Source organism: Mus pahari, chromosome 3, assembly GCF_900095145.1.
Source record: "Mus pahari chromosome 3, PAHARI_EIJ_v1.1, whole genome shotgun sequence".
Classification (NCBI taxonomy): domain Eukaryota; kingdom Metazoa; phylum Chordata; class Mammalia; order Rodentia; family Muridae; genus Mus; species Mus pahari.
In genome coordinates, this window is record NC_034592.1 from 94961917 (window position 1) to 94977000 (window position 15084).

The 15084-nt window shown below is 34.3% G+C and overlaps 1 protein-coding gene across 1 annotated transcript in view; it reads right to left on the reverse strand.

Annotated features, from left to right (window-relative positions):
• The window catches only part of LOC110319600 (POTE ankyrin domain family member A-like), a 30399-nt gene that overhangs the window by 10768 nt on the left and 4547 nt on the right, over nucleotides 1-15084 (reverse strand). Inside the window, exons 4-9 of the mRNA XM_021195098.1 lie at nucleotides 13957-14063; nucleotides 12459-12596; nucleotides 10246-10310; nucleotides 7232-7265; nucleotides 6306-6378; nucleotides 3937-4033 (exon numbers count right to left, since the gene is read on the reverse strand). Of these exons, the coding sequence (XP_021050757.1) occupies nucleotides 3937-4033; nucleotides 6306-6378; nucleotides 7232-7265; nucleotides 10246-10310; nucleotides 12459-12596; nucleotides 13957-14063 (514 nt within the window). The remainder of the gene's footprint in view (nucleotides 1-3936; nucleotides 4034-6305; nucleotides 6379-7231; nucleotides 7266-10245; nucleotides 10311-12458; nucleotides 12597-13956; nucleotides 14064-15084) is intronic.

Genomic DNA, 15084 nt, shown 5'->3' on the forward strand with positions numbered 1-15084 from the left:
CTCTCTCTCTCTCTCTCTCTCTCTCTCTCTCTCTGTGTGTGTGTGTGTGTGTGTGTGTGTGTGATCTTGTGTGAGGTGGTTCATACATGCCAGGTGGCCTCAGGAATTTTTTCTACCCTCACCCAGTACTGGGCTTACTAGCATGAACCATGCATGACATTCGGGCTTTTACATAGGATATGTATTCAATTTCATCTCCCCGTGTTTCCATAAAAACACTTCACTGACTGAGCTCTGAACTCAGCACTGTTAGTTTTCTTTCTCTGAACTTTTCTCTCCCATAGTATCCTTTGTTGAGGTAACCAATTTTGAATTTCCAGGGTACTCTGCTTCTAGTATATACCAGACTCATCAGTTGTTAATTCCCTTGTAGGAAATACAAAGATCATATTTGAGGCCTTGAAATTCAAACACAAAGCAAATTTATGTAAGTCAATGAATAACTAGATATAAAAATCATAATTAGAAAGTAAAATAATGAAAAATAAGATAGTAAAAACAACTGAGCATGTGAATTTATATTTATAGCCTTGAATATTCGTTATCAAAGCTAATATACATTTTATAGGAATTCAAATCTGAAAAATTAAGAAAAATAGTGGAAACATAGTTTTTAATTTTGTATTTTATGATTTCTTGCTACAGACCTCATAGATTCAGAGCTGTAACTAAATTAGAATATAAATTAGAGTGCAAATAAGCTGCAAATAATCATGAATGTGGTCCAACTTGACTTCATGGGTATGTTCTATCTTCACTGCCCAAGAAACTACCCTATAAATGGGAACAAAGGAAAACCCTGCTCTCTCAGAAACACTTGCTCCAGGCCCTACTATAGCTGAGGACATAGATAGATAGCTCTACCATTGCATTCCAAGTCAACACAGGAAATCTTAACAAATACTGGGATTCACAAGACATTTTAGGGTACAGACATAAAAGAACCCATGGGTGGCTTAAAATTTAGAACTTTAAACACCTGCTCATTTCCTTCATTTACTTTCTGTTCTACATGTAGTTTTTCACCTTTCTCCTCCTCTTCATCACTCTCCTAACATTCCTTAACTGTGAAAATACTCACAGGGCACTCATACACCCAGTACTAACCACAATTGAAAGGTTTTCTTTTAACTTCCTATAACAAAAAGAAAATCCGACAGCCGTTTAATATACTGTGTGATTCAAGAAACATTACATGGGTAATTTTAGTGGCAAAAAATAATTTCTGTCCCACTTGTTACATTTTATTTCAGTATTTGTGATATGTATTAATATGTGAGTTGTCTATGCATGGTATAGGCATATGTGTCAATGCAGTTGCATGCCTGTGTATACACAAATAGGCCAGAAGAGGACAACAGGAAACCTTGACTATCCTACCTACCTACCTACCTACCTACCTACCTACTTTATTTTCATAAGACAAGAACTACCAGAGTTTAGAGCTAGACAATTAGTCAGAATATCTCAGTGATGCCTATGACATTTTCCCCAAAGTACTGGATTACTGACACACAAGGAATGCCCAACTGTTTATATGACTCTAGTTATTCGAACATAAGCCTTCATGCTTTCACAGAAAACACTCTTTACTTTCCAAAGAATCAACTCCCCAACCTTCTGTCCTGCTTTTGCTCTTTAGTTTTAACTTTTAATTACAATACTACTTCATGCCGGGTGTGGTGGTGCACGCCTTTAATACCAGCACTCGGGAGGCAGAGGCAGGCAGATTTATGAGTTCGAGGCCAGCCTGGTCTACAAAGTGAGTTCCAGGACAGCCAGAGATATACAGAGAAACCCTGTCTCAAAAAAAATAAAAATAAAAATAAAATAAAATAAAATAAATAAAAAAATACGACTTCATTTTCTCCTTCCATTACTTCCCACAAGCCCTTCCCTTGTACTGTAACTTGGCTCTTTTAACATTCTATGGCCACTTTAATTTTAATTGTTCCACAGAAATGCTTCTGTGTGTGCATACTCATGCCTAAATATATAAATAAATCCTGATCCGTGTGTTTAGTGTTATTCTGTCCTATTTTAGATATACATCTGACTAAATGGTTTTATATAATTAGATCTCTCACCTTTCTCTTGACTGAAACCTGTATTGGTCTGTAACCATGAATAAATGTATGGTCAGAGAAATATTTCCTATAGCAGTGTTCTTTTGCATGCACATGAAAGCCTATTGTCATGGCTATGTTCTTTAGTTTAGACATCTTACATTGTTTTGATCCACTAGTGTGAATATATGTATTACACATAGATTAAAGTGAAATTATCTTTCAGTGGTGAAATAAATTATCAAAAATTGTAAACTGATTATTCACTTTAATATATCAGGAACTAGGAGAGTATGAGATCTATGCTATATTTACTATAATCCACATTTCATTATTCAAAGAATAAACTCTAATGTGTTTTATTTCCAATAGTGTATTGTTTTGGTTCATTATGTTCATTCTCAAAGCACATTCACTATAAACATCCACATTATTCAGTATCTACTCACTCAAGTTAAAATTGATAATTTCCTTAAATAACTTTTGCCATCTTCTTAAAAGCAATGTTGCATATTTCTATTTCTTTGATGCTTGAAATTATTAAGAGAACTAATAGGCTACACTTTACTTAATTATATCAGCTTTTCTTGGGTCCAACAACCCATTCAGAAGCTGTGATCTAGTCTTTCTTCTCAGTGAAGTCACCCAAAGATTGTGTCTGACAAGATTTTCCAATAAACTTTACTCTTTTTCCTTGTTAAGCTTCTACTTTTCAAATTATTCTTATAACATGTAAGCTTCTCTTTCCATTTTTATTATTTTACAGGATTTTATGACCACTTCCATCATTTCAATTCAGTAGTATTATGTAATCATCTAAATGTTAAAATCTTAGACCCAAACACATATGAAAGTTTAGACCTTGTTTTAAATAAGTGCCCCTTCACAAGAAAGATTTTTATAACACATAGATTATATATTAAATATGTATTATAAATATATATGTAATGTATAACATTTAATATTTAGTATGTAATATGTAATACATGATATATGAGTTATAATGTAAAACACAATATACAATATGTAATATATACTACACAATATAAAACAAAATGACTAATATATAATATATGAATACTATAAATATTATATATGGATTATATATACCAGCATTTAATTTTAACAAAACAATTTGACATAATTGAAACAAGAAGACTACAAAAATTTAGCATCACTTTTTATATAATTCAGGTATACAAATCCATTAGAACTATTCAGACAAACATAAATCACTTATCAAGATACTGCTGTAGACTTATCAACTTAGATACTTATTTGTAGGATGACAGTTCGTGGAAATATTCCAGTATGAACATGAATACAGATTATTATTATTATTACTGTATTTTGCCTTATTAACACATTACTTAAATTTTTAGTAGGCAGTTTTAGGAGATATATAAACCTAAATTACAATTTAATGCAATGAACTTTTGAAGCATGATTGTCAAAGTTTATAAATGTTTTCTACTCTGTACAGTAAAATCTTTATCTATTTTCTTTATTTCCCTTGTTTATTTTATTTTATTTATTATTCTATTCATTATTATTATTATTGTTGTTGTTGTTGTTGTTATTCCCTTGTTTTCTTTATCTTTATATTACTCATTTCTTTCTTATTTCCCCAGAGTCCTTGCATATTCAAATGTCATGAACTGGTAACAATAATTACATTTCTTCAGTGACATTTCTTAGTTTTACCTGTTGTTAAAAATCAATTGATGACAGGTACAATTAGAGGCATTTTACTTCCATTTTTCATTGTTATGAAATTAAAAGAACAACTCTTTGGTTATTATATCTTATCAGTATTAATAGTATAAATAAACATTCAGTCTTATAACATTTAATAGAATATAGTTCTTACCATCTGCTGCTCCTTTTGTTTCACTTTTGTCTCCTTGCTCTCCTGCCCCATGTATATTATTAGGACACGTAGTGAGAACATACTTAGAAATATCCGCCTAAAATTAATACCAAAAATAAAGTAATTAATGTTTTCTGAATCATTTTAAGATATGTGAATTTCCCATTTTAAGGAAACTATTTATGAAACAAGAGTGTCCCTAAAAACAATTATTTCAGCAGCAAACCTTGTACATGTTGACTAGATTCAGTCTATTTTTCACCACTATATAAAACAAACAAGGATGTTTACTAGAGACATGTTCACGGACAATATACTTGTACATATTTTATAAAATAAGTTACCCTACCTGACTTCAAGCTATAGTACAGAGAAACAGTGATAAAAACAGCACGGTATTGATACATAGACAGACAAGTTGATCAATGAAATAGAATTGAAGACCCAGAAATAAAGCCACACACATATGAACACTTGATCTTTGAAAAAGAACAACACAATGGAGAAAAGAAAGCATCTTCCATAATTGATGCTGGTATAACTGGCAATCTGTATGTAAAAAAAAAAATGAAAATAGATGCATATTTGTCACCTTACACAAAGCTCAAGTGCAACTTGATCAAGAACCTCAACATAAAACCAGATACACTGAATCTAATAGAAAAGAAAGTGGGAAAAAGCATCAAACTCATTGGCACAGGGAAAATTTCCTAGACAGAACTCCAATAGCTCAGGCTCTAAGATAAAGAATTGATAAATGGGACCTCATGAAACTGGAAAGCTTCTGTAAGGCAAAGGATATAGTCAAATAGGACAAACTGACAACCTACAGATTAGGAAAAAAATCTTCACTAAACCCACATCTGATAGAAGGCTATTATCCAAAATATTTAAAAAACTAAAGAAGCTAACCAATAGAAAAACAACAAAAAATATCACTACTGAAAAATGGGGTTGAAAACTAAACAGAAAATTCACAACAGAGGAATCTTGAAGAGCTGAGAAGCACTTAAAAAATTGTCAAAGTCCTTAGTGCTCAGGGAATTGCAATTTAAAACAACCCTGAGATTCTACCTTACACCAATCTGAATGGCTAAGATCAAAAACTCAGTTGACAGCACATGATGTCTGGAATGTGGAGAAAGAGAAACACTCCTCCATTGCTGATTAGAATGCAAACTGGTACAACCACTCTGAAAATCAATCTGGTGGTTCCTCAGAAAATTGGAAACAGATATACCTGAAGACCCAGCTATACCACTCTTGGGCATATATCCAAAAGACACCCTACCATGCCACAGGAGCATGTGTTCCACTATGTTTATAGTTTTCTTATTTGTGATAGCCAGAAGCTAGAAACAACCCAGATGTCCCACAACAGAAGAATGGATAGAGAAAATGTGGTTCATTTACACAATGGAGTACTACCCAACTATTAAAAATGTATATGAAAATAAAAATTTATTATTCAAAATAAAAAATTACAAATATGTAAATTTTAAGCTTGCTTTAGGGAATGCTAAATAAAGAGGACCACTTCACTCCTAGAACTGAAGGATGATTTGGACAATGTTAAAAGTTTGCATCCTCAAATAAAAGTTTTCAATTCTGAAGAGAAACTTTATGTGATTATATATTAGGTCCTTATAACTACAAGTATTATGCAAGAAATAAATTTAACATCTCATTTAAAAGTTCATGCAGCATTTCTATCAATGTATAAACAGCATTATAATTCACTTTTCTAATTATGCCATATAAAATGGTATTTCATGGTTGAAGAAGATAATCTACTATGAAAGTATCAAGTTATCGCTACTCTTCCATATGATTTTTAGAGAAATCAGAAACAAGAAATGACAAAATTAATGCCTTCTGCTACTACACAAGAATTATGAATGCTAAAGTATATAGCCTGATACAAATGATGTGAGATATCCATCTTCTGAAGATGTTTTTAAAAGTAGATATCCATTTTCCATAAATAATTCTGTGACCTCTGTTGGGAATATTTTCTCCATTGTGATTCTGTGATGAATATCACATGAGAATGAGTAATAATGAGTGGCATTTATCCAAATATCATTGACTATATTTGAAAACTACTTTGCTGTGGAAATTCTGTTTGTAATAAAATTATTGTAAATAATATATTTCACTCAAAAGAGTTACTCGATCTTTGTTCTTTATCAAATTTCAAAAATGTTCAATTATTAATAGTCACAATCTTGGGGAAATGTCTTTTTTCATAACTATTATTTTATTGTCAATAAAATTATAACAAGTAGATCGCTCTATAGTATTCCAAGAGTACACCTGACAAATACATTTCTGTACAAACAAATCAAGTTTAAGAAGCAAACTCTTACCTCATCATCAAACTCGCATGCCTTCTCATTTGATTTAGGAAAGGAAGATCCAGAAGTAGGGTCATTGGGGTGCCTAAGAGCAAGTCCACAGTAAACATGGGTGAGTGAACCTCTTAAAATATGAGAAAGTGTGCATACTGAGTTATATTTTATAATCATAATCGATATGAATAGAGACTGACTTCTTATTTACAACAAAAATGTCCAACTTTCAGTTTCTTTGCCTCTGCCTCTTCCAGTCTAGAAAAGGCTAAATATGTTCAGACATTTTATTTCATACCAATAGTGAAAACAGAATTGGTGGCAGGACCTTAGATGAATTTGACTTCACAAACTGCCTAAACTGAATGCAGATTTCAGGACCTGTTTAGTGGGTCCCAAAACATATGCTACTTTAAACCAAAGGAGAGTCTGTTTTAAAATATGTTTTGTTCATCCAGAATATTGAAGTCATGTTTTTCTGTGATAAAATCAGCTGTAAAAATGAAATTATTAATTTCCCTTCAGCTAAAAACAGTAAAAGGAGTTTTTTAAAACATATTAAATGTTTTAAAGTTATATCCAAATGTGTGTGTGATCACTGGGAATGGCTTTCCCAATGAGAACAGAACAGAAAATGTGATGCCTAGGCTTGAGGGTTTAATGGACTCCAATCAATGTGTGGAAATGAGTAAGGAAATACATGAGGGAATAAGGCAGGCTGATAGTCACATCATGGAAGCACTATTCTGAACTACAATTTACAATCAGAAAAATAAATTTTTAATAGAAAAACTAAACATTTAGTATGGTGGTTATAATAAATAGCTGTCAAACATAAATATTAAGGGTGCTACAGGGTAGAATACTGTACAAATGCTTTTTCATCTATACATTCCATGATTAGGAAACATAATTATATAATTTTATAATTATATGATTCTTACTTGTCTAACAACTTGTCTTCAAAATTCTTGTATTCTATTTAAGGAAAAGAAATATATTTAAATAGAACAATTAAAATCTAAAATGTTAAAAATATATGACTCTGGAAACAGGGAAATGGATGGACCTAGAAAATATCATCCTGAGTGAGGTAATCCAAACCCAGACAGACACACATGCTATGTAGTCACTTATAAGTGGACATTAACCTTAAAGCACACAATAACCACAGTACAATTCACAGACTACCAAAAAACTAAATAATACGGAGGGCCAAAGGTAGGGTGTATCAATCTCACTCAGAAGGAGAAACAAAATAGTCATCAGAGATAGAGGAAGGGTACTAGGTGGGAGAGGGGTGAGGTGGGGGACAGGAGATGGGGATCAGGTGTGGGCAGAGGAGCTGAGGGAGAGGGTTGTGAGTGAAATTAGTAATTGATGCATCTCTTGGAATAGCTGGGGTCTTGAGACAGGGGAGGTTCCAGGGAGTCTATGTGGGTGATCTTAGCTGAGACTCCTACCAGCAGGGGATATGGAGATTGAAGTGGCCACCTCTGTAACCAGGTCGGACTCTATTGCAGGGAGGGAGGTATCAGCTCACCCACAAAACCTTCAACTCAGGGATAAAGAGGGAGCAAAGACTGAAGGAAAGTTCAATCAATGACTGACCCAACTTCAAACACATCCCATGACTATAAACATATCCATGTAAGAGAGTCAGTCGCTGACACTTTTAATGATACTCTGCTATGCTTGCAGATAGGACCCTAGTTTAAAACTCTTTCATGAGAAACTTCACCTAGCAGTTGATGGAATCAGATGCAGAGAAACACAACCAAACATTAAGCAGTGTTTGGAGCATCTTGTTTAAGATTTCAGGATAACATTGAGTAAGCTGAAAGGGTCAAGGAGACCACAAGAAGGCCTACTATCCTGGGATTACAGGAGCTCACAGAGGTTGAACTGCCAACCAAAGAGTATGAAGGAGTTGGACTTAGGCCTCCTTCACATTTATACAGACTCACAGCTTAGACTTCATATGGGTCCCCTAACAGTTGGTGCAGAGATTGACCCTAGCTCGGTTGCCTGCTATTACATCTCCCTCTTATAACTAGACTGACTACTTGGTTGGGCCTCAGTAAGAGAGGATGTGTTTAGGCCTACTGTGACTGGATGTCACAGGGTAGGGTGGTAACCAAAGGGACTTTTCCTTCCTTGAGGATAAGGGAGGAGAAATGAAGGGAGGGATTTGCAAGGATGGGACTTGATAGGAAGGATGGGAGACCATAATCAGGATAAAAGGGGAATAAATAAAGAGATAAATAACTGTTTAAATGTATTTGAAAGAATTCCCATTTGCAGGCAAATGAATGGAACTAGAAAATATCATCCTGAGTGGTGAGGTAACTCAAACCCAAAGGAATGTGCATGCTATGGACTCCCTAATAAGGGGGTATTAGCCAAAATCAATAATTGAATGAATGAATTAATGAATGAATAAATAAATAAATAAATAAATAAATAAATAAATAAATAAATAAACACAGACTACCCAAGATACAGCCCACAGAACTCTCAAACAAGTCAACAAGCTGAAGGGCCCAAGTGAGGATGCCTCAGTCACACTTGGGAGGGAGGAGAAAGCAACTACAAGGCAGGAGGGAGGGAGGGACCTGGGAGGAAAAGGAGACAGGGAAGGGGAAGGGGAACATGATCTGGTCTTGGGTGGGGGAAAAGAACTGAAACCCTGAAAGCCAACAGAGAGAATGGAAACAGGCAACCTCAGAAGGTAGGAAGTAGAGGGGACCCTCCAGAATATGCCAGAGACCTGGGAGGTGAGAGACTCTCAGGACTCAAAGAGACCCTAGAGAAAATGCACTACAGTGGGGAGAGGGAACTTGTAGAACCCACCTCCAGCAGAAAGACAGGGCATCAAGTGTGGAATGGGGATGCTATCCCACAGTCACAACTCTGATCCATAATTTTTCCGATCTGATAGAACTACAAGGATGGAAATGGAGAAGGCCCCAAGTGGGATCCAGCTCAAGGGGAGGCCCCAAGGCCTGACACTATTACTGAGAGTATGGAGTGCTCACAAAAAGGGACCTATCATGACTGCTCTCTGAAAGACCCAACAAGTAGCTGAAAGAGTCAGATGCAGATATTTGCACCAAACCAATGGACAGAAGCAGCTGACCCTGTGGTTGAATCAGGGAAAAGCTGGAAGAAGCTGTAGGAGGACCAGCAGTCTCAATTAACCTGGACCCCTGGACCCCCAAGATCTATCAGACACTGGATCACCAGCCAGGTAGCACACACATCAGCTGATTTGAGGATCCCAACACATATACAGCAGAGAGCTGCTGGGTCCAGGTTCAGTCAGAGAAGATTCACCTAACCCTCAAGAGACTGGAGGTCTCTGGGAGTTTAGAGGTCTGGTAGGGTGGGGTGGGTCATGGGAGACATGGAGTTGGGGAGGAGTTATGGGATGTGGAACAGTCAGAGGATGAATCAGGAGGGGAATAAAATCTGGAGTGTAAATAAGATATAATAATAATAATAATAATAATAAAAGAAGGCATGCAGTTCTGGATTCAATCCCTAGTTCCAAAATATGTTACATATTTTAATAAAGGAAGTTGCTGATTATGTGCTACATGTGTCTAACCTCAACAACTAAGAAATCAGAGCAGCTTAAATCTGAAGTTCAAAACCAACTTCAATTACACAATAAGGTGGCAGTCAGTCCAGGATAACTGAATCATGTCTGGACATAGACAAAAATATATTTATTCAGCAATGTCACTATTTCTCTTATAACAAGAGACAACTTTGGTGAATGATAACAAAATCACCACAACAAAATGTTAGTGCTATTGCCTAAATAAAATATTTAAAAATATGTGAAGCTGTTCAATTATATATGCTTAGAACACAAATAATAACAGTGTTAATTTGCATTGAATGTGTGCTGATCATGAGTTTAATATTCACTTATCATTATCATAAGCCTTACCTGGAATGCCATCTTTATTTTTTCTACGTAACATTTCATCATAGTTCATAAGAATCTCTCGACTACTGCCATGTGCAAAACAAAAACAAAAACAAAAAACCCATAAAATTACTATTTAAAAAATATTATTACCATGTTAAAATTTTCCAGAATGTTAAAAGGCATTATCATAATAATCAACAAAAAACCCCAATGTGTTATTTCATTCCACTGTCATATAATCACATATTATATAGCTGTCCAGAAATCATGAAATCCTTTGTGTGTGTGTGTGTGTGTGTGTGTGTTCTAGTGCTGTGATAAAGTATCCTGTAAAAAGAAAATTCAGGGAAAAAGTGTTTATTTTTACTCACAATGGTAGAATATTTTTGCAGGAAGTTGGAGGCAGTAGTTGAAGCATATCCACCATCAAGAGCAGAAAGGAATGAATGCAAATTAATGCTCCTCACCTCATTTACTCCATCCTTAAACAATTCAGGACACCTGTCTAGGGAATGGTGCTGCTCAAAGCAGGCTGGGAATTCCCACATCTATTACATCAAGACAATTCTCCACTGACCATCCTACAGGTCAATCTAACCTACAGGATCACTCACTGACATTTACTTTCCAAGTGACTCTAACCTGTGTCACTTGATAATCAAGGTTAAGTACAAGACCTAATTTTCACTGTTAGATGCTTTTATATAATTATATAGCTTATAATTTCAAAAAGTGAGCTATTTAACAGCTTGAAAATTGAAGCTTTCTGTCAGATGATATCTTTCCACTAGATGAATAGATTATGCTGTGCACTATTTACTGAATTCTAAATCACCAAAGGCTGAATCCTAAAACTTTCTAACACACCTTGGTTACCCACGGTTCTTATCTACCTAATCAAACACCAAACCTGTACATCCTTGTTGGAATGACTGAGTGTCCTGTTTGTCTCCTAGTGCTTTGGAAGATGAAATCATATTGGAATTATGGATTCCAATAGCATGTGATGTGAACTAGTTCTCGTAAATATAGTTGGAAGCTGGCAACTACCCAGGGAAAGATGACAATGCTGCACAAAATGCAATAGTGTTAAGCAGGGAAGGCCAAGGCCAAATAGTGGGAGTGGGTGGGTAGGGGAGCAGGGGCTGGGGTGGGGTATAGGGAACTTTCAGGCTAGCATTTGAAAAGTAAATAAAGAAAATAATAATAAATAAAAAAAAGAGTTATAGAAGTAATAAGTAAAACACTCCTGATGTTTCCTGCAACATAATTTGAACATTGTGACAGCTTATAATGATCTGAAGTCATAGTTTCTACCAGAAGAGATGAACAAATTCTTCAAAATTAATGAGACTTGAAGGTTTAGGATTAAAATAGCTGTGGACTCCACATCAAGTTCTGAATAAGTAAGAGGATCAAATTGCTAGCAGTAAGCATGGCATAGGCTAAAAAGCCCAGTAGCCAAAGGAAAGCACTAGCACCGTGTGACTGACAGCTCAGTTAAAATACTGTAAATGTTCAATGTAAGTGTGAGTCACCGTAAAGCATTAGGGATCTGATTCAATAAAGGTAACGTGGAAATCAATTTCAACTACTATTGTTCCCAAGGAGAAGATCTAATATCAACACTGTAGCAACAGAATCAATACAAGCAAAAGAGGGACTAGAATGCTTTCTTTTTCTCCATTTGTATTTTGAAAGGGAGCTCTCTTCCTGGGAGTTAAGAAACCCAGAAACCATTATTTTCAAGTTTCAAATAATAATAAATAGAAAAAATGATCAGAGAAAGAAACACAATCTTCTATTAAACTGTACCTGAAGAATGAAACAGCTAATTAGAATATCAAATATCTTACCATATAAATATAATATTAATATATACACATATATACAAAATTTATAGAGATTATACTTGGATAAAGGGGAAAATATTAGGAGCCTTAACATTAAAGTTCTGGAAAGTCCCACACAGAGATGTAGGTCAGTACCAGAATTGGCCATTACAGATGAGGTACTTGGTCTAATCTTCAGCATTTCTAAACAAAATCAAGAGATTAAAATAAAAAATCCTCTCCTTTGTCTACTTCTAATAATATATGTTTTCCATATTAGATAGTAAATGCTATTCTAAAAGAATCTAGAGTCAACACTGAAATATTATGTGAGGGAATATGAAGACTTTGTGGTTAATTTGAACTAGTGTCTACTAGCGTTCTAATGCAAACACTTACCCTTTACTTGTGCCTTCAATAGCATACCGCAATGCAGTCCAACCAAATACATCTCTAAAGAAAAAGTCAATGCCTTCATCCAAAAGTAGATTGACCATATCTTTTGAGTCCCATCTTATGGCATATAAGAGTGTGTTTCTGAAGTAACACAGAAATAGCTTCATTATTAGGTACTTAAATTAAAACTGTTAATATTTGGGTATATTATAAATTTACTATCTTGCTTATCTGTTTGGAATTATCCTTTTTATCACACATAAATACTATGGTAATCAAGAGTTCATTTTTATATATTGTGTTCAAAGACAAAAGGAAAGAATGGATAGGAAGCCTTCTGTACTGCACATACTATACACAAGTATATACTGTATATGTTGTGTGCTGTATATACTATATGTTCTATATATACTGTAACTAGTGGGTGTACTGTAAATGCTGTGTATGCTACGTATACTATGCATGCTGTATATACTGTATATTCTGTATTCTTAGTGGGATTCTTGATAGAACTTAAGTGTTTAACACTCATTCATCTTAAAGACTTAAATAAAGATATCTCCATTTCCACAAGATTTGTATTACATAATTATTAATCAATTAATAATCAGATCATTGAAAACTATTTTCGTTATTTAAGCAATAAAATATTATAAAATATTCTGGTCATAATAGCATTTGTTGTATCTTCACTTAGTAGTAATAATAGTATGTGCTCTACACAGTACTAAATGATAAATAAATGATATAACAAAACCTTTCCAGAATATTATTCATGTCATTATATTTGGTAATATATAGCACTTAAAATCACATGCCTAGTAACTAATTATCCAGCATTATAAGCAATTTATGTGTGAATCTGCATCTACTCGCCTATGACATAGCTTCACTAAACTTCATCCTAGTGAAGCTAATCTGTTTTCCTTTCCCAATACTAAGTAAATATAAAAACATCAATACCAATTGGACATAAAGAGGGGTGGGATTGAGCAGAATCCTATGATTACAATTCTTAGCCACCAAAAGAAAATCTGAGCTCATTATTCTTCAAATAAAAAACTGAATGGTAGTGTCATCCTACCTTTAGACTGATTGTCAACTCTCATGATTAATAGAGAGAGCATTTTACAGGACAACTATATAAGAAAAGGTAGAAATACTACAAAATGATTGAGTCTTGTTGTGAACAAAAGGCTCAAACTTTAAAAGTTAGTAAAACCAAAATGCAAACCTATCAATCTATTTTATGATTGGTTGGCCATCCAAACAATATCAAAAAGCATTAATTAATATTAAGGGATATGAAGCTTATTATAAATGATTTGTTGCTCACTTCCTCATTGCTTTTCTTACCTAACTGATAAAACTGATGACTAATTGATGTGTGATCATTTAATACCTATGTTAGTCTTCTTTCTATCAGTTTGCTTTTTCTTGGCTGCACGATTATTGTTATTTTAGTATGCCGCTCATTTTTTAAAAATTCAAATGATAATACCTTTTCATTTCATCAAATACGTGTATATTTGCCCCCATCTTTACTAAAAACTTTGCCATTTCTATTTTGTTTTCCTTGAGAGCCAGTAAAAGTGGTGTAAAGCCATCCTGAAAAACAAAACAAAACAACCTGAAATCCAAAATCATTACAGTTTCAAACTGACTTTAGTCTTAAAACTGTCTCTATGAAAAGAAACCTTTGCTAGAATGAGAAAGGGACACCTTCCCTCTCATTCCAAGGAACTTTCCTTCTCTTTGAAATGTTCTTTATCCACTTAGCCTGTGACAGTAAGACCCTTTGCCGACAGCGCCATCTTGTGGGTCTAGAATTCCGTTCTTTAAGAGCAATTTGTTAATCAGTTTTCTACATGAGGCTTTGCAGTGGGTTCAGTTCTTGTAAGAAACCATTGGTATTCACAGACCATGATAAGTCTGTAGCTCCTGTGTTTTTATCTTTCCAGTGAGTGTTTTCTTCAATGGGTTTTTATAGTTATTTATAACTCAGTAGAGAATTAATAGAGAATGAAATCATCTCTATAAAATGTTTCACAAAAATGTTAATTACACCAAAGAAAATATACACTCTTAAAAAAAAGTTTGACCCAGAAAGTTTCAAACACTTAATTTGCTTTTCACATGCATTCTGTTTTCCCTAGCTGTTTGGTTTTCAGTGTTTACAAATGTTAGGACATGGTGCCTGGCCTTTATGCATGTAGCAAGTCACAGTGAGAATACTTAACAGCTTCAACTGTCAAGATTTGTCATTTGCTATTCTTTGACTTACAAAAATTACTTGCAATTATCAGTTTGAGACCTGTTGACCTTAATACTAATAATACATAGAACTTTTAAAAGTCCATCATCTAATTATTATTTTCAAGATCATTTAAAAGTAGTGAATTATTGTTGGCTGAAAGCAAAGGGAATTATTCTATAAGCCAATGGTTACTGTTATTACTCCATTTTCTTTCCAAGTGTGTGTGTGTGTGTGTGTGTGTGTGTGTGTGTGTGGTGTAGTGTGGTGTGTATGTGTGGTGTGTGTGTGTGTGTGTGTGTGTGTGTGTGTGTGTGTGTGTGTATGTGTGTGTGTGTAAAGAAAATTCTTTACTCTTTTACTAAAGAAGAAAGT